Genomic DNA, 25,605 nt, shown 5'->3' on the forward strand with positions numbered 1-25,605 from the left:
CCTGGGGCTCCGCGTCCGTTATTGGCGTCGTGGCCGTCGATATGACGTTGCGGCAGCTACTTAAGACGCCGCCCTCGCTCGTTGACATCAGTTCAGTACACGTCTTTCCGCACCAGGAACGCAGAACCATGCAAGATACTGACCACTGGTGCATTGAAACTAGGGCCCTGAAAGGGATGACTTTAACCCTAGAAATCAGTTTGCAGAACGGGGAGGATGGGTGGGGTGGTAAGGAATCTATCACTAACTAATGTTCCTTACAGGTATATCGTTACCGAAGGTAAGTAATGAATAGTTTCTTACCGGTCGGTGTAGTTTTGCAGCTTGAAGATCTTTCTGGATTCACTATGCTGTGCATTATTCCGCGGTCTAGTGGTTGGGTCCGGAATCGTAATCTTTTCTTTATTTTTTTGTGGTTTTTTTTTGTGAAGCCCAGGTGGGCGTCGACGTCCCACCTTTTGGTGACCTTCCTGTGACGTCGGCATGCTTCCTGCGGAAGCTCCCACCCTTGGGCGCCATCTTCGGATTCTTTTTTTTCCGTTTGTGTTTTGTTTCCGAATAGTATGGCAATGTTTGAATATTTGTTTCACCGCTTCTTTCTTCAAGTCTGTTTAAGTATTTTGACCCGTTTTTACCACCTCTTACTCCAGTCCCATCTTTATGGCGGAGGTGGGTGGGTTCGCTAGTGAATCCAGAAAGATCTTCAAGCTGCCAAACTACACCAACAGGTAAAAAACTATTCATTTTTCAGCGTGAATCTTCCTGGATTCACTATGCTGTGCATTGACTTTGTAGCGGTTTGTTATCATTGTGGCAGCTGGGTGGAAGGTGAGCTTTGGTTTTTGAATATGTGTTGAAGCACCTTCTGTCCTACTTGTGCTTCTTTGTTCATTTGTATGTCCTCACCGTAGTGTTTTGTGAACGTGTACACTGAAGCCCATGTTGCCGCTAGGCATATGCCCTGAATGGGAGGGTTAGCCAGGAAGGCTATTGTTGCTCCCTTTTTCCTGGTTGAATGGGCCCGCGGCCCCTCTGCCAGTTCTTGCCCAGCTTGTTTGTGGCAGAATTGTATTGCTTGCGCGATCCATCATGCAATTGTCTCCTTAGTAACTGCTTTTCCCATGAAACTGTCTGCAAATGACACAAAAAATTGTTTTGTTTTTCTTTGATCCTTAGTTCTCTCTATGTAGTGCATGACTGCTCGTCTGGCGTCCAGAGTGTGCAGTGCTCTTTCTGCGTTTGTTGTTGGTTTCTGGAAGAAACTAGGTATTTGAATAGTTTGGTTGATGTGGAACTTAGACACCACCTTTGGCATAAAGTGTGGGTCCGTTCTCATCACCACCCTATCGTTGTGAATTTGTATGTAGGGTTCTTATAGCGTTAACGCCTGTAGCTCGCTCACCCTGCGCAGCGAGGTGATTGCCACCAGGAAAGCTGTTTTCAAAGTTAGCATTTGTAGGTAGGCATTATGGATCGGTTCAAAGGGTGCTTTCATGAGTTCCGTCAGTACTAGGTTGAGGTTTCACGCTGGTGCTGGTAACCTCTTTGGCGGTGCGATCCTCTTTGCACCTTCCAAGAATCTTTTTACAATTTGTGAAGTAAAGAAGCTTTTCCCGGTCTCTCCTCTAGTGTAAGCGACTATGGCTGCCAGGTGTACCCTTAGCGAGGATGAGCTCAGATTAGCCCCGAGCAGGTGCGTGAGGTATTTAAGCACTGTTGAGTCTCTTGTCATCTTGTTGTGCAGTTTTTCCTTTCTGCACCATAGTGTGAACCTCTTCCATTTGGCCACGTAGCATTTCCGCGTGCTAGGTCTTCTTGCCTCTCGGAGTACCTTCAGGGTGCTCTCAGGTAATTTAAGGTGTGCGAACTCTATGTTCTCAGGAGCCAGGCTGCCAGGCTGAGGCTTTCCGGCTCTGGATGCAACACCTCTCCGTTTTGCGTGGAGAGTATGTCTTTCCTTCTCCCAAATCTGTGTGGTGCATTCTGTGTCATCTCCATAATCTGCGAGTACCAGGTCTGTCTGGCCCACTGTGGTGCCACCAGTATCATGGTCATGTTGCTCGTTCTGCACTTGCTGAGTACCTTGTGTATCAGGGGGATTGGCGGAAAAGCGTAAGCAAGTGTCCTTGACCAGCTTATCCATAGGGCATTCCCCAGTGACCCTTCTCCTGGTAGCCTGGATGCGAAGTGCTGCCATTTTGCATTCTGGTGTGTTGCAAACAGGTCTATCGAAGGTGTTCTCCTGTACCTGTCGAACAGTCTCTTTGTCTCTTGGGCATTGAGCTCCCATTCGTGTGAAGCCGATGTCTGTCTGCTGAGCCAGTCCGCTTCCACGCTGTCCTTCCCTGGCAGATGAATCGCCAGTAGATCTATTTTTAGTGGGATGGCCCATTTCCATATTTCCTGCACTAGTTCTGACAGCGGGGCTGATTGTGTTCCTCCCTGCTTGGTTATGTAGAACATCGCTGTAGTGTTGTCTGTCTGCATCAACACTGTTTGGTTGTACAGCTTCGTCTGGAATGCCTTTAGTGCGAGGAAAACGGTCTTTAGTTCCAGGTAATTGATGCATCCGCTGGTGTCCACAGACCCCTCACTGAGTTTTTTCATGTGTGCTACCCATCCCTTCTGGGATGCGTCTTTGGTGATGGTCACAGTTGGTGTTGGTGGTGTCAGAGGCTTCCCTTTTGTTATGTTTCCTTTGTTCCACCATGATATTTCCTCGTGCACTGCGTGCGTTACAACCACTAGGTCTTCCCAACAACCTGTAGCTTGTGACCATTGGTCGTATAACCACTCCTGGAGTGGTCTCATGTGGAATCGTACATTCGGCACTATGTGTATGCATGAGGCCATCATGCCCATCATCTTGCTCGCCATCCTCACTGTCAGAGGACGCCCCCTCTGGTAGAGGCGCGCCTCCTTCAACAGTGCCAGCGTTCTCTTCTCACTGGGGAACACCTTCTCCTGTACGGTGTTGATCTGCGCACCCAGGAACATTTTTACTTGTTCTGGGTTCATTGAGGATTTTCCCCAGTGGATGGAGAAACACAGGGCCATCAGTGTATCTGTCACTCGCTGTGCGTGCCCTTTGCATGTCTTGTATGATCTTGCCTTTACTAGCCAGTCGGCCAGGTAAGGGTATATGTTGATCTCTTCCCTCCTTAAGTGTGCTGCGACTGCTGCAAGGCACTTTGTAAATGCCCTTGGTGCTGATTTCAGTCCGAATGCCAGTGCCGTGAATTGATAGTGATCTGCGTTGACGACAAATCTTAGCAGATGTTTGTGCCGCCTGTTCATTGGGATGTGCAGGTAGGCATCTTTGAGGTCTATGGTGACCATGAAGTCCCCGCCTTGTATCTGTGGAAGGACCTCTTGCAGGGACGTCATTTTAAATGTTGGGGTTTTTATGTATTTGTTGAGAAACCTTGGGTCCAGGATAGGTCTCATTGTTTTGTCTACCTTTGGTACCAGGAAGTACGTGGAGTACACCCCTTTGTTCCTCTCTATGGGAGGTACAGGCTCGATAGCCTCCTTCTGCAGGAGTTCTTGTGCTTCCCTTTGAAGTAGCTCTAGTTCCTTCTTTGCTAGTGCTCTTCTTTTCGGTTTGCTGTTTGGTGGTATTTTTTCCAACTATGCAGCATCCATACTGTATGGTGTTGAGAATCCATCTGTCTGTAGTTATTTTCTTCCACTCCTGAAAGAACAGGTTCAGTCTTCCTCCCACCAGTGTTACGTGCTCTTGCATGTGTAGTCCGAGCCACTCCTCTTTGTTGTATCTGTGCTCCACCCGTGGAGTTTTTGAAATGGTGTGCACTATAAGTGTGGCAGATTCACTTGGAGGTGGGTTGTTGTCCACCTCTTCTGTTGTTTCCCCGGCCATTCCCCTTCCCGCGAAAGGACTGGCCCCTCTGTTGGTATTGCCAGTGTTGTTTTTGCTGGCCTTGTTGCGTCTGGGTGTCGACCTGGTGTGACTGGTGGAAGGTCTGGTGCGACGTTCCCGGCTGGTTTCCCCCCTCTCGCGTTTGGTCTCCGTGACGGGGTTCCTCTCTTTGTTCCTCTGAATTGCAAGGCCCCCATGGATCTTGCGGTGTCGTCGTCCTTTTTCATCTGGGTGAGCTTTTCGTCCACTGGTGCTCCGAACAGTGTTTTGCCGTTGAACGGGGTGTTCAGGATGTTGTGTTGCACCTCCGGTTTAAAGCCTGATATTCTGAGCCAGGCTTGTCTCCTTTCCGTGATGCCCAGCATCATAAGTCTGCTGGCTGTGTCTGCACCGTCCAGTGCTGTTTTTAGGCAAGAATTTGCAACGTTCTTCCCCTCCTCTACCAGGTGCGTAGCTCTTTGCTGGTTTTCTTGTGGGAGGTGTTTGACTAACTGGCCCAGGTCGTCCAAGATCTGGTGTTGGTGTCTGTTCAGCAGAGCGTTGAAATTGGCCATGCGCCAGTGCGTTGTGGCATTCCTCTCTATCTTTCTCCCGGTCAGGTCCATCCTTCTGCTCTCCTTGTCTGGAGGTGGTCCTGACGTTGTCGGGACATTGGCCCTTTTCCTTGCTGTAATGATGGAGTCTGCAGCGACCGTTCCCTGGATGTATGGTGGGTCCTTGGGGGAGTGCTTGTACTTCTTCGCCGTCCTAGGTGTGACGGGTTTACAAGTCGCAGGCTCTTTGAAGGCCTCTCTCCCTTGTCCTTTGATGCCTTTGAGCATTGGCAGGTACTGGCTCCTAGTTTGTATTGGGAGCAGTGTTTCCACGAGGAAATCCGCCTTCGGCTGTTCTTCCTCGAGTTTTGCTTTGAACGCTGCTGCTGCGTTCTTGACGACTTTATTGTAAAGTCCAATGTCGTCGGGCGGCGAGGGCCTCGCGGATGTGTCCACTCCCTCTTCTGGACTCTCGGCTTCGAGGTCCTGCCACTCTAGGTCCTGAGTGTCCGAGTATGACGAGCCCTGAAAAGTCCTCTGGTCCTCATCTTCCTCCTCCTCGTAGTAGGGGGGTCTCTTCTTCTCGATATTCCAGATCTTCCTGGCTTTCCGACCGTCCTTCGACCTCGAACTCCTCTTCACCTCTACGAACTCGACCACCGGTGGCTTTGGCTTCGACGGAATTGTATACGCTTTCATCCTTTCGTCTAAATCTTTCTTTCGCTGCAGGATGTTCTCCATCTCTGCCTCGAGTCTTCTCTTCTTTGTTTCCATCTCGGCAGCCTGTTTGGCGGTGATGGTTGTGCCGGTCTCTTTGTCTGGCTTGATGGCGCCGAGACGGGTTTCGGCGTCGAGACTGGTCTTGTGTCCTTCGTCGACATCGAAGAGATCTTCGGCGTCGAGCGTTCCTTTTCCTGGACACTTTGACGACCTTGGTTGGTCGCCGCCCATCGGCGCCTGGGAGTCCTTCTGTGAGGATCCGCTGGCCCTGGTTGTTGCTGCGGACGCCGGAGCTTTCGGCGTCAGCGCTTTCGGGGTCTTGCCCTCGTTTTTTCGAGAGTCTTGGGCAGACTGTCGAGAGTATTTCGGGCCTTTTTGGGACGTCGAGTCTCCTAACTTTTCTGGAGTCTTCGTATTATTGGTCTCTACGACCGTGTAGCCATCGTCTTCTTCGGCGACGTAGTCCTCCTCGTCGGTCGAGAGTCCCAGGTCTCGAAGGGACGGTGGTGGGCCCTTGCCCTGCATGGCGAAGTTAGCTCTTCTTTGCCTCTCTCTCACTCGAAGGGTCTTTGGCGTAAAGGCGGAGCAGGCGTTGCAGTCCCTGCTTTCGTGGTCGACCGGCAGGCAGAGGTTGCAAACTGGGTGTTGGTCTTTCTGCGCGTACTTGTGGTGGGGGTTCCGGCAGAATTTGAATGGTGTGTTGTCCATCTCTTGCGTTCAGGGGGCCCCCTGATTGCGCATTCTCTTCTGGACATCGAAGTGCCTCGAAGATTCTCTTCCTTCGTCGTCCCCTTCGATGCTGTAGTCTCACTTAGTCTTAAGTCTTTACTTCCAAAAACTTGGTTCTTTTTTTTTATTTTTTGTTATTTTTATTGAAATTAAACAAACATACATGAAAGCAAACCAAACCTCACAAGGCAGAAACATAATACATTATCAGGGGTCCGTGCGGGCAGAGCTCAAAGGATAGATGGATACATTTCAAGCAGCTAGTACGGGGATAGGGGCGGACAAGGAAACAAGCGGAATCATTGACAATAGATGAAGAGTGAATGTCGATTAGGGGGACGAAGACACATCAATGGTTACATCCTGCGGGGGAGTACATATATTACCACGATCGGCGTTCCATTGGGACCAGATTCTAACCCATTTCTTGGGCCGTCCCCGGGAAAGGTACACAGTCTTCTCCCGGAACATGCACCAGTCCATGTTTTCTTTCCACTTGGATAAGGTGGGCGGTCTATGTGAACCCCAGAGCTGGGCAATGTCCCTCTTCGCGACCATATTTCCAAGGGTCGCCCATACAATCTGTGCTGAGCTGTAGTCATTAGGCTCCCAAACATTCAACAAACAACGCCTGGCCTCAGGCAGCAGGGACACACCCGTGACACTTTCCATGACATCATGTACTCGGGACCAGAACTTAACCATCTCCGGGCATTCCCACAATATGTGGAGAAAGGTACCAGACATCCCACAGCCACGCTTACATAACCCATCCAAGGAAAAACCCATTCGAACCAGACAAGGCCCAGTGACATACACTCGGTGAAGTATCTTAAGCTGGACGAACCTCAAACGAGCAGGAATGGCGACTTCCTTGGGCGAGGACAAAGCAGATTGCCAGTACTCATCGTCCAATTCCAGACCGTCCGCACACCACGCAGCCCTGAGGCGGACCAGCAAGTCAGCTCTGTTATTGATGAGTTTTTTATAAATCAATGAGATCGTGCTGTCGGGCACATGACCATCCAAAATGCGGTCCTCCAGAGGGGAAGACTCAGGAATATCATCACCCGCAGCAAACACAGACAACAGAGCATGACAGATCTGGGCGTACCTAAAGAATTAATTGTCACCAAGATCATACTCCACTTGCAGCACGTCAAAGGACTTGACAGTACCCTTCGACCACAGATCGCCCACTCTGCTGATACCAATCATATCCCATTTATCAAAGCCTTTCGTTTTCCACAGATGGCCCAAACATTCCGAATCATACAAAGGGGTGGCCCGAGTGAACCTGCCACACCAACCCAAGGCCGCATTTGCATTACGCCACACTCTCACTGCAATCTTAGTGGGACCGGTCAGTGTTCCACGGAGTCCACCAGAGTACAACGCTCTGCTAAAGGTCCCCCCTGGCAGAATAAATTTATCCATGGAGAACGCCAGGGCAGGGCCCGGTGCGTAGGTCGCATGATTAATCGCACTTAACTGGGATGCCCAGTAATAACGTCTGATGTCCGGGAGGGCTATACCGCCATCATACCACGGAAGCGTGAGTTTAGAAAGAGCAATACGGGCACGCCCGTCCCAGACCAGTTGTCTCTGTAGGCTGTAGAAAGACATGGCGTGTACTATCTTGCCAGTGGAGGATATTCGTGGCTCGGAGGCCCTTGCTTTTTCTATCGCTTTGGCTCCGCATCAATCAGTCAAGGGATTATTGGTCTATAGACCGCCTGGCCCACCCGGAATGTTTTTTGAAGATCTTGACTCCGTCTTACTGGGACTGGCCTTGAAAGCAGAACACTGCATCGTGGCCGGGGATTTTAACTTCCGGTTAGACGATCCTTCGGATGCGGCCGCAATTAAAATCTTAGAGGCTATGGCACCGTTGGGATTGCTCCCCTATCTGCATGGGCCAACGCATGACAAGGGGCACACTCTGGACCAGGTTTTCTCGACCTCCCCTCTTGAGGGGTTAGAGATTATCCCGGTACTATGGTCAGACCATTTGCTGGCTAAATTTTCGATCAAAGGCACAGCTAAAGTGGCTGTGGCCGCCCCACAGCAGCATGGTCGATCCCATAGGGCGTACCATCGAGTGACCCCTGAGATGCTGGCTCAGGCTGCTTTGGATCATCCCTGCCCTCTCTCTGGCGACCTGACGAAGGATTTGGACTCCTTGCAGGCATGGCTGTCTGATAGGCTTAACGACCTTGCCCCGGAACTAGCCCCCCGTCTTACTCCTAAACGAGTTTCCGCCCCTTGGTTCACCGCAGCACTGTCGGCCAGGCGGCAGCAGTGCAAGGTAGCTGAAAGGGCTTGGCGGGTCAAATATGATGTGGAGGCTAAGCTGACTTATTAGAGCGCGGTCAAGGAGTATCACCGGGACATCCGCTTGGGTAAGAAAGCCTACCTGGCAGGGAGGATAGAAGCTGCCTCCAACTCCTGCAAGGAGATTTTCTCTATAGTTAGGGAATTTACATCTCCACGTATTAACATCTGAGGAGAGGCACGCTGACTCTTGGGCCGCTGGTCTTGCTGGTTTTTTCACTAGCAAGATCCAACTTATACAGGATTCTTTTCCGTCGGCTATACCCGCGGAGCGGATTGATTCTGAGGCCAATCGATCGCCCCCGGCTTCGCCAGGCCCGACGCTGGGCGCATTTCCACCTATATCTGCGCCTGCCTCTTTAGCACTGATGGGCAACTTGAAATCGGGTTCGCCCTTGGACCCATGCCCGGCTAAGATTCTGGCGAAATTGGCTGAGGTGATTAATCCATTGGCTAACCCGCTGTTGAATCTTTCGCTGAGCCAGGGAGTGGTTCCGCAGGCTTGGAAGCAGGCAATGGTCCTCCCGCTGCTCAAGAAGCCTGGTCTGGACCCTAAGGCCCCTGTTAACTACCGGCCTATCTCTCTGCTGCCGGCTCTCACGAAAATTGTTGAAAAGCACGTGCAGACGGTGCTTTCCAATTTTCTAGAGTCGAATGAGATTCTGCACGCCACCCAGTCGGGCTTCCGTCCCAATCTCAGCACGGAGACTGCGCTCCTCGAGGTCTCCGAAACTATCAAGGGGATTTTGGATACCGGGGGCAAAGCCATGCTGGTGATGCTGGATTTGTCGGCGGCTTTCGACACCGTCCCCCATGACGGTCTTCTCACAAGACTCTATGAGATAGGACTACGGGGGACGGTGTTCAGCTGGTTTTCCTCCTTTCTAGCTGGCCGCCGGCAAACGGTCTGGGCCTCGCCAGATTCCGCCGTGATGCCACCTCTGGGAGTCGGGGTCCCTCAGGGCTCTACCTTGAGTCCGACCCTCTTTAATATCTTCATGACCCCTTTGGCGGCGATGGCGGAGTCGTTTGGGGCCCGGATCGTATCCTACGCAGATGACACCCAGCTCCTCTTCTCGTGTGAGAGAGGAGGAGACTTTGAGGGTGAGAGTATCCGGGATTGCCTTGGGGCTGTGTTTCAATGGTTCCAACTGAACAGCCTCAAGTGCAATTCCGATAAGTCCGAGGTACTCTTCTTTGGGTGTGACACGGAGCCAGACTGGCAGGCTTGGTGGCCTACCAACATGTTCCCCCCAACGTGTTCATCCCAAATGGCTAAGAACTTGGGTGTTAAGATGGACAAGGGGTTGACCATGAAGTCCCAGATCCTGGGGGTGTCGGGCATGTGCTTCGGACTCCTCCGGATGCTTCGGAGGTTCCTTCCCCTATTATCGGAGGAGCACAGGAAGCTGACTGTGCAGGCCCTGATAGGCTCTAGGTTGGATTATTCCAACATTCTATACCTGGGCCTGCCAGGGTACCTGTTACAGCGGCTCCAAGTTGTGCAGAATGCTGCGGCGAGAGCGATCTATGGATTGAACAGACGCGCCAGTGCTGCGGGCTTGCTCCAGACCTTGCACTGGCTCCCAATCCGCAAGCGGGTCGCCTTTAAGGCTTTGACCCTGACATACAAGGCCCTCCACGCGACGGGAGCAAAGTACCTCCAAAGGAGACTTGCCTTCTACCGACCGGCTCGTTCTCTGAGGTCAGAATCTTTATTTTTGGCGACTGTTCCGCGAGTGAAGAGAGCGCGCTTGGGAGGTCGCTCCTTTGGACTACTGGCGCCACAATTGTGGAACTCTCTGCCTCTTAGTCTTCGGGGAGCCACTAGCCTACTAGCTTTTAGAAAGGACCTCAAAACCTGGTTGTTTACCCAGTAGGTCTTTTTTAGTTTGTTGTTTTCTTTCTGTCTATGACACTTTTTCTCTTAATGTGTTATGTTAGTTTACTGCAGCCTACCTCAAATAAAAGCGCCGGGACACTCTTTTTGAGTACCCGTGCGCTCTATAAAAAACATTTTAACATAACATAACATAACATAACATAACAGGCTCTCCACTTCACGAAAATAGCCCGAGGCAATCGGGTCAAAGGAATTCTGCAGTGCGTACAAAAATCGAGGCAGAGACATCATTTTGAAAAGCGCCGCTCTACCGAGGGGCGACAACGGCAACCTACGCCAGCGAGCCACATCGAGCGTGAGCCGCTGAAGGGGGGGTAATAAATTAGGCTCGTAGCGCCTAGAGGGGTCCAAGGAAACATAAATCCCCAAGTACTTGAAACTGGTCTCCGTCACGTGAATCGGAAATCTACGCGGCAGTGGAGGGAGATCTCCCACCAAAACGTAGACGCAGGATTTAGCCCAATTAATAACAAGACCGGAGTTCTTTCCGAAAGAGGTCAGAACATCAAAAAGTACATTCAGGGACTTTTTAGGGGAAGTGAGATATAGGAGGATGTTGTCCGCGTATAGTGAGACTCGATCCTCGAAATCAGGAGACCATCGGATGCCCCGCATAGAAGGTTCCCAACGGAGCCACTCCGCCAAAGGTTCAAGAGCGAGAGCAAAAAGCAAAGGGGACAGCGGACAGCCCTGCCGGGTACCCCGTCCAAGCGTAAAAACGCAAGACACTCTTCGATTAACAACTACCTGGGCCAGGGGACTCTCAAAGAAGTTTCACCCAGGCTATGAAGCCTGGTCCAAACCCGAATTTCGAGAGGGCCGCCCAAAGGTAGGGCCATTCGATAGAGTCGAAGGCCATGGTAGCGTCAAGAGAAGCCAAAATGGCCGGTTCAGTAAGCGTCTCGGCTCTCGCGAGAACTCCGTGGAGTCTGCGCAGATTCAAAGCAGTGTTGCGGTGTGGGATAAAACCGGATTGATCTGGATGGATCAAGTCCCCGATCACAGTTACTAAGCGATTAGCCAATAGTTTAGCCAAAATTTTGGGTTCGGCATTGAGTAGAGAAATAGGTCTGTACGAAGTACAACGATCCCGTGGCTTACCCTCCTTAGGAATGACTACGATAGTAGCGAGTCGTTGGTCCAAGGGGAGGGAGCCAGACTCCAGAGCCTCGAGGAACATGTCCATTAAGTAGGGCGCCATTTTGTCGGGTCGCAGCTTGTACAATTCAATGGGCAAACCATTGGGGCCCATCGCCTTACCCGAACGGAGGTAACTAATAGCCACCGCAACTTCATCCACTGTAAGCGGAGCATCCATGAGGTCTCTGTCAGCGTCAGAGAGGCGAGGCAAAGCAATGTCCCGCAACAGCAATCGGGAGTCCTCCTCATCCCTATCACAAATAGAGGTGTACTCTGTCTCAAAGTGGTCCGCAAAACACTGCACGATCCCAGCTGGGTCAGTGACACACTCACCATCAGGCCGCTCAATCACAGGGACCACACGATTAACCCTCTCTTTCTTGTCCAACCACGCAAGCAATTTACCTGCTTTATCACCCACATCATACAGTCGTCCCTGCTGCTCCCTATACATCACTTTCGCAGCATCAGTTACAAGAGCCTTGTAGTCAGCTTGTTTCAAAGCAAGGGAGTGCGACTTCATACTGGAGACGCCCAACCGAAGATCGTCCTCCAAAGCGGCTATCTCAGATTCCAATCGCACAACCTCCACATTTGCAGCCTTCTTAGCAGCGACAATCAAGGATAGGGACTGACCACGTATAACAGTTTTAAATGCTTCCCATAGCGAAACAGCAGAAGAAACAGACCCCACATTTTCGTCAAAGTAATGCTCAATAGCTTTTACAAGTTCCGAGCGGGTCTTGGGGTTGCGAAAGTACCATGGATTAATAGGAGCAACTCTTCCCTCATCACCTGCCCCTACCTCATACCGGAGCCACAAGGGGGAGTGATCGGAAATACCCCTAGGGAGCTGACGGATTTCTCTGATGGAGGAGGATTGGACCGCTGGCATTAAGAAATAGTCCAATCAAAAAGGCTGCCGTGTGCCCCAGAGTGGAAGGTGTACTGCAACTGTGTAGGTTGTAGTAGTCTCCAGGCGTCCACAAGCCCGAAGGTCTCTAGCAAATCACTCAACCACATTTGTGCCCTGGGTAGATCTCTGGGAGGATGACGATCAGAGGTGCCAGAAACAACCGAATTCAAATCCCCACCCAAAATCAGAAGGCCCTCGGGAAGGTCCAAAAGGACTCTACACAGATCAGCATAGGTTAAGGCCTGCAGACCCGGGGGGATATAAACTGAAAGTATGGATAATGTCTTCCCCTCCCACCTACCAGTGAGCACCGCATAGCGCCCCCTGTCGTCAAGTTTCACCTCGTCAACCTCAAAGGGGAGAGAGGATCGAATGAGAATACCAGCCCCCCTGGACCCAGAAGTAAACCCCGCATGGGCCACCAACCGAACCGCGCCTATTCATTGCCGGACATGCGTTGCCTATTAAATGCGTCTCCTGTAGGAGGACAATATCGGGAGAATGACGCCTAAGGAATCGCAAAACAATACTGCACTTAATTCTGTCCCCCCAACCCATTGACATTCCAGGATAACAGTCTCAACTCGCCACCCCCCATCCCCGAAAAGTGGACAGAGCAGGACCCACATAGAACCCCACGATCAGTGGAGATGAAAAAAACAATACGATGCCTCGCGAGTAAACAGAAACACACACATACACCCCCACCACCCCCCAACTTGAACGTGTTACTCCCCCCACCCTGCACCCCTGCGTACGACTAATAAGCCACCCCAACTTGCAGTGTGCCTGTCGCCCCATTACTAAACTAAGCTACGCAAAGAACCCAGGAGGAGGAAGAGTCCCCATTCACCCCCCGCCACCCCCAGGCTGATATAGGCCTAACAGAAGACCCAAGTCCAGACTCAGCTGAAACAGCAGAAAAGTTCAGACGCCAGGATCCACAGGTACAATCCTCACTCCGCCACAACCCCGTCGGCGCCTCTGGGGTGCCCAGTATGTTCATCTCTTATAGGTAGAGAGTCGAGCCAGTCCCTGACATTTTCAGGGCGATCAAAAAAGAATACACGTTCCCGATATTCAATCCGGAGCCTGGTAGGGAACAACAAGGCGTACTTGAGACCCAAGTCCCGCAATCGTTTCTTCACTCCCTGAAATCCAAGTCTTTGTTTTTGGACAAGCGGTGAAAAGTCAGGATAAAAAGAAACGGAGGCATTTTCAAAGTTCACTGGGCCCTTGTCCCATGAGGCCTGTAGAACAGCGTCCCGGTCACTAAAGTGGAACAACCTGGCAATAATGGGCCTCAGGGGAGCACCCGGCTTAGCCTTCCCGCCAGGGACACGATGAGCGCGCTCAACCGCAAAGAACTTGCTGAGTCGAGCGGGAGAAAGATAGTTGGTAATCCAGTCCCCCACCAAGAGGTCAACCCCCAGGATCTCGGGATTCTCCGGGACACCAATAAGGCGCACATTGTTGCGACGGGCCCTGTTTTCGTAGTCCTCGAGACAACGAGCCATTAGGTCATGCGAAGAACGCAGATTACCGATCTCAGTCTGGGCCTCTGTGACATCCGCAGTAAGACTAGAAGTCTTCAAGCCCATTGACTCGACCCTCTCATTGGTGTTCGCAAGATCCGCTCTAATCAGCGTAATGTCAACGGCCACCGTGTCGATCTTAGAGGCTAGGGCCTCGTACTGCTGTCCCATAGAGGCCTGCATGGTGGCAATGGCACACATGACGTCCTGCAAGGATGGTTCCGAAGACGATGAAAAGACGGTCTTAGGATTATCCGAAGCGCAGCCCGCAGCGCTAGGCGACCCCTTGACCTGCGAGTAGCGATCCATAATGTTCGTCTGAGTTTGGCCACCACGGAGAGGTGCCTTGGTCTTGCGCTTCTCAAGGTGGCCATATTGGAAAAGGGACCCTGAAGGGGTCCTCGCGACCTGGTGAAAATGGCCGGTCGTGGAGTGTCCAGACAGTCAACAAGACCGGATCAGATGGTTGTAGGCACAAAAAAGGCCGGGTTGTGGGTAGTCAGTCGGGCCAGTACCAAACAGCAAAAAGACAACAGGCCAGCCGAAGGTGGATCAGGGCTACAACTCTGCCAATCAGAACCGGGAGCAGAAAACAAAACCGAAGGTCAGGAGGGGTTGACCAGAGGGGACCCCCTCAGCCGTTGTTGATCCACTACTCCACGGCCTGTCGAGCAATCGAGCCCCCGGTCCGCCTCGGGGTGGGCCGCAAAAAGTAGAGACGATACAAAAGTGGACCCCAGCGTCCAAATTCGATTTTTCAAAGGGTACGAAGATCAGCAAGGATGTACGAACAAAAGCCCGTCCTCGAAATCAGGATGTAGTCAGGATATCCGTGAAGGGCGGCGCGGGTCCGGGGAGCTCTGTGCTCACGCGACCATCTTGGATGCCCGCGAAGCTCCTCCCTCAAAAACTTGGTTCTTGGCGTCTCTTTTCTCCAAATCTCTGGAGCCCTCTCGGGAACGATCCAGACCCAACGGTGGAAAAAAGAATCTGAAGATGGCGCCCAAGGGTGGGAGCTTCCGCAGGAAGCATGCCGACATCACAGGAAGGACACCAAAAGGTGGGACGTCGACGCCCACCTGGGCTTCGGAAAAGAAAAAAAAAAAAAAAAAAAAAGAAAAGACTACAATTCCGGACCCAACCACTAGACCGCAGAATAATGCACAGCTTAGTGAATCCAGAAAGATTCACGCTGCAAAACTGGTTCATCTGAAAGAAACACATAGCGATAGATTCCTTACATAAGAACAGATATCCCAGCAATACCAACCGGGGTGGTGGGTCTGTGAACAAAGATCATACCAGAAAGTCCCAGAGAACAGAACGGCCAAAGAAGCAGTCTCTCCGGACTTGGCTGCACAGGCAGTAGTGCTTAGTAAAAGTGCGCAGTGAAGCCCACGTAGCTGCCTGACAGATGTCTTGGAGGGGGGACACCACGTCCCAATGCTGCGGTGGCTGCCATCGCCCTGGTGGAATGGGCCCGCAGCCCCACCAGAGGCTCCTTTTTAACCAGAGAATAACAGGCTTTAATACACAAGATGCCCCATCTAGAGATAGTTTGCTTGTGTACGGCCCAACCTTTCTTGGCGCCAACACAACAAACAAAGAGCTGGTCATCTACCCGGTACTGTTGTGTGCGGTTCAAGTAGAACGAGCGCGCACGTTTTGGGTCCAGACGGTGGAGCCTCTCTTGAAGGAGGCGGAAAGAAGGCGGGCAAAGTGATGGTCTGCCCGATGTGAAAGGCACTGACAACTTTGGGCAAAAAGGACGGACGGGTTCTGAGCACAACCTTGTCAGGATGAACAGACAGAAAAGGAGGTTTACAAGAAAGAGCCTGAAGCTCACTCACTTGCCTAGCGGAGGTGATGGCCACCAGGAAAGCAGTCTTCAAAGTTGCCCCAGGAGGGGCGCATCCGTCACCACTGTGTGCTCCGGTTGGGGGAAGGGAGACAGATCTGCCACTGGCCCAAAGTCGGTTTGTGAGCCACCACTCAATTGATGAGCAGTGCCCTCCGAGATCTGGACGCACTCGGACAGATACCCCTGATGCTGCGCCACTGGAACTTCAGGTCTCACTGCAGAGCCGGCATATGCCATCTGGCATGATCGACCAGCAGGATGCAGGAGGCCATGAGGCCCAGCTGCCATAGGGTCATCCGGACCTAAACCCAGGATAGAGGCTGAAAGAGTGGAATCAGAGCCTGAATATCCTGGACTCGCCGTTCAAGAGGAAAGACCCAAAACTGCACCGTGTCCAGAAACGCTCCGATGAAGAGGAGCTTCTGAGAGGGAATCGGGTTCGACTTTGGCACATTGATGGAGAACCCCAGCACATGCAGGAGGTCGGCCATAGTCTGAAGCAATGTTCCCTCTAATTTTCTTCCTCTGTGTGCGGCAGTGGAGGGTCTCTGTGCGCTGCAACCATGGCTATGCGGAAGTGTGGAATGGCGTTACAGCGATAGCCTGTGCCTGGAACAGCTTGCCGGAACATTGGCAGCCCGAGGATGGTATATTCTTACAGAATACATCCCGAAATTGAAGTGTGTGCCAGAGACGACATGGAAATAATATGCTAAGTTCCAGCAAGTGGTACAGTGTGGCACTTTTTTAAGACAGAATCTTTCTCGTACGGCTACGCCCTAATACATTTGGGTAGCCTTCCCTCCCGGCAGTAAGTGGAAAACACGTACAAAGAAATAGGTATAGCATACTAGTTATGCTTTGACAAAAGCCCTAGTCCTGATGAGGCCCGCAAGTTAAGGGGCTGAAACGCGTCGACAATCTTGGATATGGACACCCTATGAATTAATATTCAAGGACAAGCAATAATCAGCAGTAGTTCAAAAGAATACGGATCAAATAAGGATCGCGCATAATTCTGCTGTGATGAGGTGTACCTGTTGAAATAGGAATGCTCCTTGGAAAATAGAGCATCCATTTAAGTAGTTTGGGCTATCAGAAATAATGAACGAAAGTGCAACCTATTTTTCTAATGTTGTGTAGAAATTTGTATATGTCATTCTTTATGTGTATATAGTGTAATATAGATGTTTATACTATACAAAAGAAAGTAAAAAATGAAACACAAGATACTGTGAAAATACATTAAAGCTCCAAAAAAGGAAGACATATATGGTGAATACAATTCATTTATTGAGAGAGCGGCGGGTAACAGACATATTTGAATTGTAGAGATTGTTTCTAAAATAAGAAATAGGATTGGATAGGTAATTTATAAACCTGTTTGAGCATTGTTTGAGATACAATTGGTCCCATAGCATCATATTTTTGTTTGTGCAACCATGGCTATGTGCGCCAGGAACCGAACCTCGCGTGTCTCCGGCGCCAAATGCCACTCGTTTTTGGTGCCCTCCTGCCCTCTGTCCCACTCGTATTTTGTGCCTTTCTGCCCTCTGTCCCACTCGTTTTTTGTGCCTTTCTGCCCTCTGTCCCACTCGCTTTTGGTGCCATTCTGCCCTGTGCCCCACTCGTTTTTGGTGCCCTTCTGCCCGCTGCCCCACTCGTTTTTGGTGCCCTGCTGCCCCACTCGTTTTTGGTGCCCTTCTGCCCTCTGTCCTACTCGTTTTTGGTGCCCTTCTGCCGTCTGTCCCACTCGTTTTTGGTGCCCCCCGCCCTCTGTCCCACTCGTTTTTTGTGCCTTTCTGCCCTCCTGCCACCAGTCCCACTCGTTTATGGTGCCCTTCTGCCCTCTGCCCCACTCGTTTTTGGTGCCCCTCTGCCCCACTCGTTGCTGTGCCTTTATGCCCTCTGTCCCACTCAGTTTTGGTGCCCTACTGCCCTCTGTCCCATCGTTTTTGGTGCCCTTCTGCCCCACTCGTTTTTGGTGCCCTTCTGCCCCACTCGTTTTTGGTGCCCTTCTGCCCTCTGTCCCACTCGTTTTTGGTGCCCTCTGTCCCACTTGTTTTTGGTGCCTTTCTGCCCTTTGTCCCACTCGTTTTTGGTGCCCTTCTGCCCTCTGCCCCACTTGCTTTTGGTGCCCTTCTGCCCTCTGTCCCACTCGTTGTGCCTTTATGCCCTCTGTCCCACTCATTTTTGGTGCCCTTCTGCCCTCTGTCCCATCGTTTTTGGTGCCCTTGTGCCCTGTGTCCCACTCATTTTTGGTGCCCTTCTTCCCTTTGTCCCACTCGTTTTTGGTGCCCTTCTGCCCTCTGTCCCACTTGTTTTTGGTGCCCTTCTGCCCTCTGTCCCACTCGCTTTTGGTGCCTTTCTGCCCTCTGTCCCACTCGTTTTTGGTGCCCTTCTGCCCTCTGTCCCACTCGTTGTTGTGCCTTTATGCCCCCTGTCCCACTCGTTTTTGGTGCCCTTCTGCCCTCTGCCCCATCGATTTTGGTGCCCTTCTGCCCTCTGCCCCACTCGTTTTTGGTGCCCCTCTGTCCCACTCGTTGTTGTGCCTTTATGCCCTCTGTCCCCCTCGTTGTTGTGCCTTTATGCCCTCTGTCCACTCATTTTTGGTGCCCTTCTGCCCTCTGTCCCATCGTTTTTGGTGCCCTTCTGCCCTCTGCCCCACTCGTTTTTGGTGCCCTTCTGCCCTCTGTCCCACTCGTTTTTGGTGCCCTTCTGCCCTCTGTCCCACTCGTCGTCGTGCCTTTATGCCCTCTGTCCCACTCGTTGTTGTGCCTTTATGCCCTTTGTCCCACTCGTTGTTGTGCCTTTATGCCCTTTGTCCCACTCGTTGCTGTGCCTTTATGCCCTTTGTCCCACTCGTTGCTGTGCCTTTATGCCCTTTGTCCCACTGTTGTAGTGCCTTTATGCCCTTTGTCCCACTCGTTGTTGTGCCTTTTTGCCCTTTGTCCCACTCGTTATTGTGCCTTTGTGCCCTTTGTCCCACTCGTTGTTGTGCCTTTATGCCCTTTGTCCCACTCGTTGTTGTGCCTTTATGCCATATTGCCGTCTGTTCCGCTCGTTCCCCAGCCGCTGTAGCCTCTCGTATAAGTATTGCTGATAATCAGAGCCCCTTTACGGGCTCCGATTAACAGCAATACTTAAACAAAGTGCCACAGTCTGCCTCGCGCTTTACTAACAAAAGCGTAGACACTTGCCAAACACAGCGTGTTAGTAACGCGCGAGGCAGACTGTGACATTTTGTTTAAGTATTGCTGTTAATCGGAGCCCGTAAAGGGGCTCTGATTATCAGCAATACTTAAACAAAAGGCCACAGTCTGCCACGCCCCCACACAGCAGTAAGCGCCGCAAGCGCCACAATCGCCACCAGCCCCTCCCCCGCCTCCTTACCTGAACAACTCACGCCGGCTCCGCCGCCACACGGAAAAGTGCCTCATGATCGCGCCGCTCGATTTTTAAAAGCGGCGGGCGGCGCGACTCTCTAGGGACGTCCTGTGTGCGCGCTCCACGCTAGGTGGTGCGCGCTTACGTCAGGGGAGTAGCGCGCGGCCTAGAGGGAACACTGGTCTGAAGGTGGGGAGACGACTGCCTGGGGCGAGCCCACCTTCAACAACCAGTCGTCGAGATAGGGGAAGACTGGAACCCCTGATCTGCGCAGATGATCCGAGACCACCACTATCACTTTTGTGAACACCCAAGGGTAACCTGGAAGTCATCGTGGCATACTGTAAACAGTAGATAACGCCGGTGGGCCGGCAAGACGATAATATGAAAATATGCATCCTGCAGATCCAACGCTTCCATTCAGTCTCCAGGGTCGAGGGCAGACAAGACCTGAGCAAGAGTCAACATCTTGAACTTCTCCTTCCGGAGGAAGCGACTGAGGTCTAAGATAGGACGCAGGCCTTTGTCCTTTGTGTGCACCAGGAATTAGTGGGAGTGGCAATCACGTCCTACTTCTGGCGCTGGAACGCACTCGATGGTCGCCTTGCCCAAGAGGGCCACAACTTCCTGTTGGAGAAATGCCAAATGATCCCCCAACATGCGGTGGTACTGGGGTGGCATGGCTGATGGGGTAGTCTCGAAGGGGAGGGAGTAGCCCCTTCGGACTATTTGTAAAACCCACCTGTCCGTAGTGATAGTGCGCCAGTGGGGGAGTTGATGGCGAATCCTGCCGCCCACTGGCATTTGATGGGCCGAAAAGACCGGACTAGGAAGGTTTGGAGGCAGTGGTGGCCGGGGTGGAGGTGGACTGACACGCCCGCTGTCGCCCTGGCCTGCCGGGTTCCACGTTCGCACTGAGACTGTAGCTGCGCAGGCCTGTAGCTTTGAAGCGAACGTGTAGGGACGCCTCTTCCGTGGCCACGAAAGGAGCAAAAAGCAGAAAGTGGAGGAGGTCAGGTGGCCGACAGGCCCAAGAACTTGACCGTAGCGTGTGAGTCTTTAAAAAGCTCCAACGCACTATCTGACTTGTTGTCAAAAAGGCATATGCCATCAAAGGGCATGTCCATGAGAGTGTTCTGGACAACCCCAGAGAAGCCAGTAGTTCTCAGCCAGGCGTGGCTATGGAGCGCCACTGTCGTGGAAATCACCCTGCCCAGCGAGTCGGTAGGGTCATGGCCACATCGAATTGTGAACTTGGCTGCATCTCTCCCTTCAGCAATATCCCGAGAGAGCACTGTCCGGGCCTCCTCCAGACACTGGGGCAGCACTTAAGCCACGATATCCCACACATCGTGGGAATAACAGCCCAAGATGCATGCGGTGTTCGCAGCCCTGAACTGGCAGAGGAAAAAATTTTCTTTCCAAACTGTTCCAGTCTCTTGGATTCGCTATCCGGGGGTGTGGTAGGGAATGTGCTTTGGCACGTGGAGGCTTGGACAACCAAGCTCTCAGGGGTGGGGTGTTGAGAGAGGAAAAGGTGGTCACCGGGGCCGGACGAAATAGTCCACGTTCCTATCCACAGGAGCCCCTGTGCTGGGTCTGGACCAGGTGCCCAGAAGAACGTCAGAAAGTTCATAATTAAACAGTAGCAGTGGCTCCGCAGAGGTAGCCGCCGGATGAAGCACTTCTGTCATGAGTTAGTCCTGACAGCCACTGTAGGGAGTTGGAGAGCCTCCGCCGCCCTACGCAACACCACAGCGTAGCTCCTCCGTAGCCAAAGTAAGCATGCCAAGGTCAGGAGAGGTGTCTAGACCACTGGCATCCCCCAATTCGTCTGCCCAGTCCGGGTCATTCTCAAACTGCGCTGTGAGAGGGGCCTCAGACTCCTCCCAGTCCTCCCCTTCCTCCGAAGGCTAATGAACAGGTCGAAAATAAGGAGGTTCGACATGGGGTGGAAAGGCCAGATTGGTGTCGGAATCGCCGATCGATGCCAGTCCGGCGCTGTGTCCATTTCGGGGCTGAACCGGGTGCGATGTCGTCAGGGGCACAGGCGACGTCAGAAGTGGTGCCGGTGGGGTCGGTGGAGGTGTCACTAGGTCAACTGGCATCGACCGTGATCCAAGCCTGGATCCTTGTGGACCCTGCGACGCCAGGGCTGGAGCAGACTGCGATGCCGGGGCTGGACCCACTGACAATGCAGAGCAAGGGTCCCCAGACCGGCCCGTGGGGTCCGACGGCATAAAGAGGTGGGCCATGGCGGACAGAAAATCCTGCAGCTGGGCCGGAGTCTCCGACGGACCCGAGAGTGGCGGGTAGGCCGACGGCGACTGTGTAGGCTCCGCGAGGGTGGCACCACCCGCACCCTCAGCCGCGTCGCCCGAGGGGAAGCCAGAATGCGATGGTGCTTCTTCGACTTCTTGTGCTTCTTCTTACCTGGCCCGAGGGCGAAGAGTTTGATCCAGACGATCGAAGGTGATGGCTCTGCGACCAGCCCCTCAACAGCCTACGGGACCGGGACCTTGAACGGCGCGGAGCCGACTGCCGAACTTCCAGCAACTTTCGGGACCGCTCCTGCAAAGTCTTCGGCACCATGGTCCAGTAGTCGGGGCACGACTTGGGGTCGTGGTCGCGCCCCAGGCAGTAGAAATGCACGCGGTGCGGGTCAGTCACCGACATCATGCGATGACAGTCACCGCAAGACTTGAAGCTGGGCATCCCAACGGCACCAAGAGTCGATAGACTAAAAAAATAAGACAAAAAGGCCTTAAAAAACTCTGTCAAAAAGTGACTGGGGGTACTGCTCTCTTTGGATCTGCACTTGCTGGTGCGGAAAAGAAAGAACTGACGTCAGCGTGCGAGGGCGGCATCTATGTAGCTGCTGCGACGTCATCTCGGCGACCACAACGCCAACGACAGACGTGGAGCCACACGACACCACCTTCTGACGCGCAGGGGTACTGCTGACGAAAACTTTCCTGATCCAGCCTGATGCCTGATGCCTGGGGATAATTCTACGGTAAGGAATCTATCATCAACTTGTTTCTTTCAGATATTGTTTTTTTAATTGGAATATTGTTTTGGCTTTGTTTCACTTTTCAGCACATTAATTGAATATAAAGTTATGCCATGACCAGATGGTTTATATTGAGTATTGTCGAGTATGCACTTTCGTAGGAAGATATTGGGAGAAATTTTAGAGATGTAGTTGTGACGGTCTCAACGAATATGCAGAATGGCACCTGTCGACTTTTGAAGTAAGACTTTACAGTCAGCTGTACTGTATACAGCAAATAATCAAATATAGTTATAGGGTGGGCATCACATTTGGTAATACAAAACCTTGGTCTTGAGCTGTTGCTTTCCCGTGGTAGAGTCACCATCTATGCTGTTGCCTTTTTTTTTTTTTAAATGACTGCATAGTCTAAAAATCAATTTGCATTCTATATGCATACAACACTGAAAATGAAAACTATATTTTGATAAACTGGGCAGCAAGTAAACAAATTCTTGGTAGTGTTCATAAAAAGAAGAGTACTTTCTCTACTCCAGCGAAGGCCATCTTTCTGACTATACAGAGAGTTAAGTGAACAAACTAATTTATCAGGATGGTTAGAAAGTCACTTCTATTAACATTTCTGTCTCTTTCATTTGTTTCTGTGGCATGGACAGATGTTTCAGAAATCTTCTATTCCCTCTGAATTCTAATGTAATTTATTAAGTTAAGGGTTGATCACATTTTAACAACTCGTTAGGAGTCATAACTACATAAACTGTTTTTCAGTATATTTAGTGTTTTTTGCATCTCAGAAATATAACAGCAAAAGGAAACATTCACCTTAACGTTCTCTTTGCTTTGCAGTTTATTCTGTTGTAAATTCACATACTGCAGTATTCCAATCGTCTTGTCTTGAGGTCAGACAATTACCAGTTTTTTTATGCCCACGATGTTCTGTTTGGCACTGCGAATGCGGACACTTAACCAAAATTGTCGGAATGATCGGTTTTCACATCAATGAGTTTGACTCAGTCATACTGTATAGGGATTACTTTGCAGTTCCTGGGTCTCAGAGTGTCACACTGTCCCCATGCAGCTCAATTGATTCTGCTGGGAATCAACTTACTCCCCCTGGCATGCGCACCGAGCTCCAACTGTCAGCTTTCCTCTATCCACTGCCTTTTTTTCCATTGGCTAACTATGCTTGCAGTTTGAACTAAACTCTATTACTCCATTAAACTCCATATACTTTTTAGGACAATAACCAATAAAATGTTTGATGTAACGAGCTGCTGAAAACTAGATGAAATTGTAAAAAAACTTTTCAGATGCAGGATGTTTTGATAATGCAATTTTTTTCTTCTCCCAGCTTTTAATTTTTGTACAGCATTTGAGAACGTACATCATTAAACAATGCCTGATTTTTAAGGGAGAGCTACAATGCAATCTGTAAATTATGAGGGACAAAACGTTTATTGCAATACATTTGCTGGATACTGCTTACCTCTGAAGTTCTGACTCCCACATTCAAATTGAGTTATCTTTCTCTCTTCTCATAACTAATTTACTACCAATTAACTAATAATGTTATTTATATTAATGTTACATAATTTAAAATATTAACTTGCGCCTTTCAGTACAATGCAGTTTACTAAACTGGTGTTTTTTAATGCTTTATGATTATTATTATTTTTTGTTTTTGTTTTTTTACACACAGCATCAGCAGTGTTAGTTGACACTGAGGTTGTACTTTAATTACTCTATTTCATCAACACTGGAAACTGTTTTTTATTTTGCTGTTTTCAAATAGCTCTAATAGAGCAGAGATGCACTACTGTTTATTTCCCACAATGCATATGCCAGAGAACTTTCAAAGTGCCCTGCCTTACATAGAAACCATGATGCGGGCTAAAGTTCCATGAGACCGTCATGGAGGGAGTCAACATGACACCCACAGACTCATTCTTTTTAAACATTTGTCTAGCCATGTATTGGGGTGGTTGTTGGAGACAGGGGGAAATCAAAAGGCCACATCTTGAGCCAGCGGTGCACTCTTGCCTATTTGCACAATTTATAAGAACGCCAGTACAAAAACGTGATGTCTTAAGTGTAAATAAACGTATATGGCCCATGGTTATTTGCAAAGCTGAATCAGGTGATCCTTTCTTAAACAGGTTGTGCAAATTGTGATTTATTTGCTTTCCTTTGGGGTATAAAGGTCGTCCACTTCTGGATTGTTGTAATAAAGTGTGAGATGTGGACAAAAAAAAGAGACATACTTACCAATGTGTGGGGCAACAGAAAGTGCTTGATAGTAAAACCTCTCTGCCAAATGCTCTGTGTCCACTCCAGCCAACTCATTCTGATAGCGAGCTAAAAATAAATTACAAAATCACATCAGGAAAGGGGAACCAAATAACACATTAGATCAAACAAAGTGTAATAAAGACTTTTTTATGCAATATATACATATTGCCTTTCGTTGAAAAACTTAAGGACAGGCTAGCTTCATATTTTAAAATATTAGTATAAACCACTTATTTAATTAGTCAAGGGGACTCATCCCAACACAATTGCTATTCCACATGGTATTATGTAGGCAGAAGCAAATTTAATGTAAAGAAAATTAGTGTCAATCCACCGAGGGTAACCTTCTAATACAGCGGAAACCCCCTGGCATTTCCCTTTGCACAACAAGCATAAGGAATCTGTGACTGATCAAATGCAACCACTGAATGGCAAACATATTGCTTTTAGTACAGTAAATAATTATTAGTGTGCTGTGGCTGAATGGAATTTAAGAAGTACCAGGTGACTCTAAGGGATGGTGTTCGGGTTTAGGAGCAACACAATCAATTCCTTTGCTTGATAGTGGTAAGCAGAGTCCTGTATCCCCAAGTTTACAGGGATGTTAGAAGAATACCTTTCAGGCAGCAGAGCTTGTCCTTTTAAGTCCAAACACCTAGGGAAATGTGCAGTTCTCAGTTTTCCTTCCTTCTCGCACACTAACTCCAATCACTACTTCAGATGTTTACCACTGGTAAATTCATCATTCAAGAAGAGGGAGCATGAGAGAACCACTGGTAGAAACTGTGGTGGAGGGATGGGTGAGACTGGCATCAATGTGTTGTCATCCAGTGGTGGTTTCTGGTTTGCCCGAATATCACTCAAACAGTGGAACACGAATTCCAGGTCTGTCAAGTTCTACTCTTCGGGCTCAAGACTTCCATTTCCTTAACACATACTGTAACATTTGCCACAACTTAACTCTGCTTATTCATATTTTCCTCACATCGTAGCATTATTCAGAATCAAATTAACCATTTTGGAAAAACACTAGAAAGACAATGTGTTCTAACTCTTCCCTCCTTTCAGTCTCCTCATTCCAGCTCTCCCCTAACTCTCTTCTCTACTTCAGTGACATTATGGTGGCAACTGGAGACCTTTCCTCGTTACTTTGAGCAGTCAGATGTTACTGGGTAGTATCATGTGTCACTATGGTCACTTACCACTCTACTTGGGACACAACCAGTCATTGTTGTCCAAAAACCTGTTAAGGGCCACTACGCCCCTTTGGCTTGTACTTGAAAGACAATGGAATATAACATGAGGTGCCTCTCACTTAACATCTAACGGTCGGGGTCAAGATTTTACAGCTGTATATTACCCAAG

At 50.3% G+C, this 25,605-nt stretch overlaps 1 protein-coding gene across 1 annotated transcript in view; it reads right to left on the reverse strand.

The window, feature by feature from the left end:
- SMG5 (SMG5 nonsense mediated mRNA decay factor) overlaps positions 1-25,605 on the reverse strand; it is a 397,003-nt gene that overhangs the window by 264,038 nt on the left and 107,360 nt on the right. Inside the window, exon 6 of the mRNA XM_078669528.1 lies at positions 24,217-24,306. Coding sequence (XP_078525654.1) covers positions 24,217-24,306 — 90 coding nt within the window. The remainder of the gene's footprint in view (positions 1-24,216; positions 24,307-25,605) is intronic.

Source organism: Lissotriton helveticus, chromosome 12 (assembly GCF_964261635.1).
Source record: "Lissotriton helveticus chromosome 12, aLisHel1.1, whole genome shotgun sequence".
Classification (NCBI taxonomy): domain Eukaryota; kingdom Metazoa; phylum Chordata; class Amphibia; order Caudata; family Salamandridae; genus Lissotriton; species Lissotriton helveticus.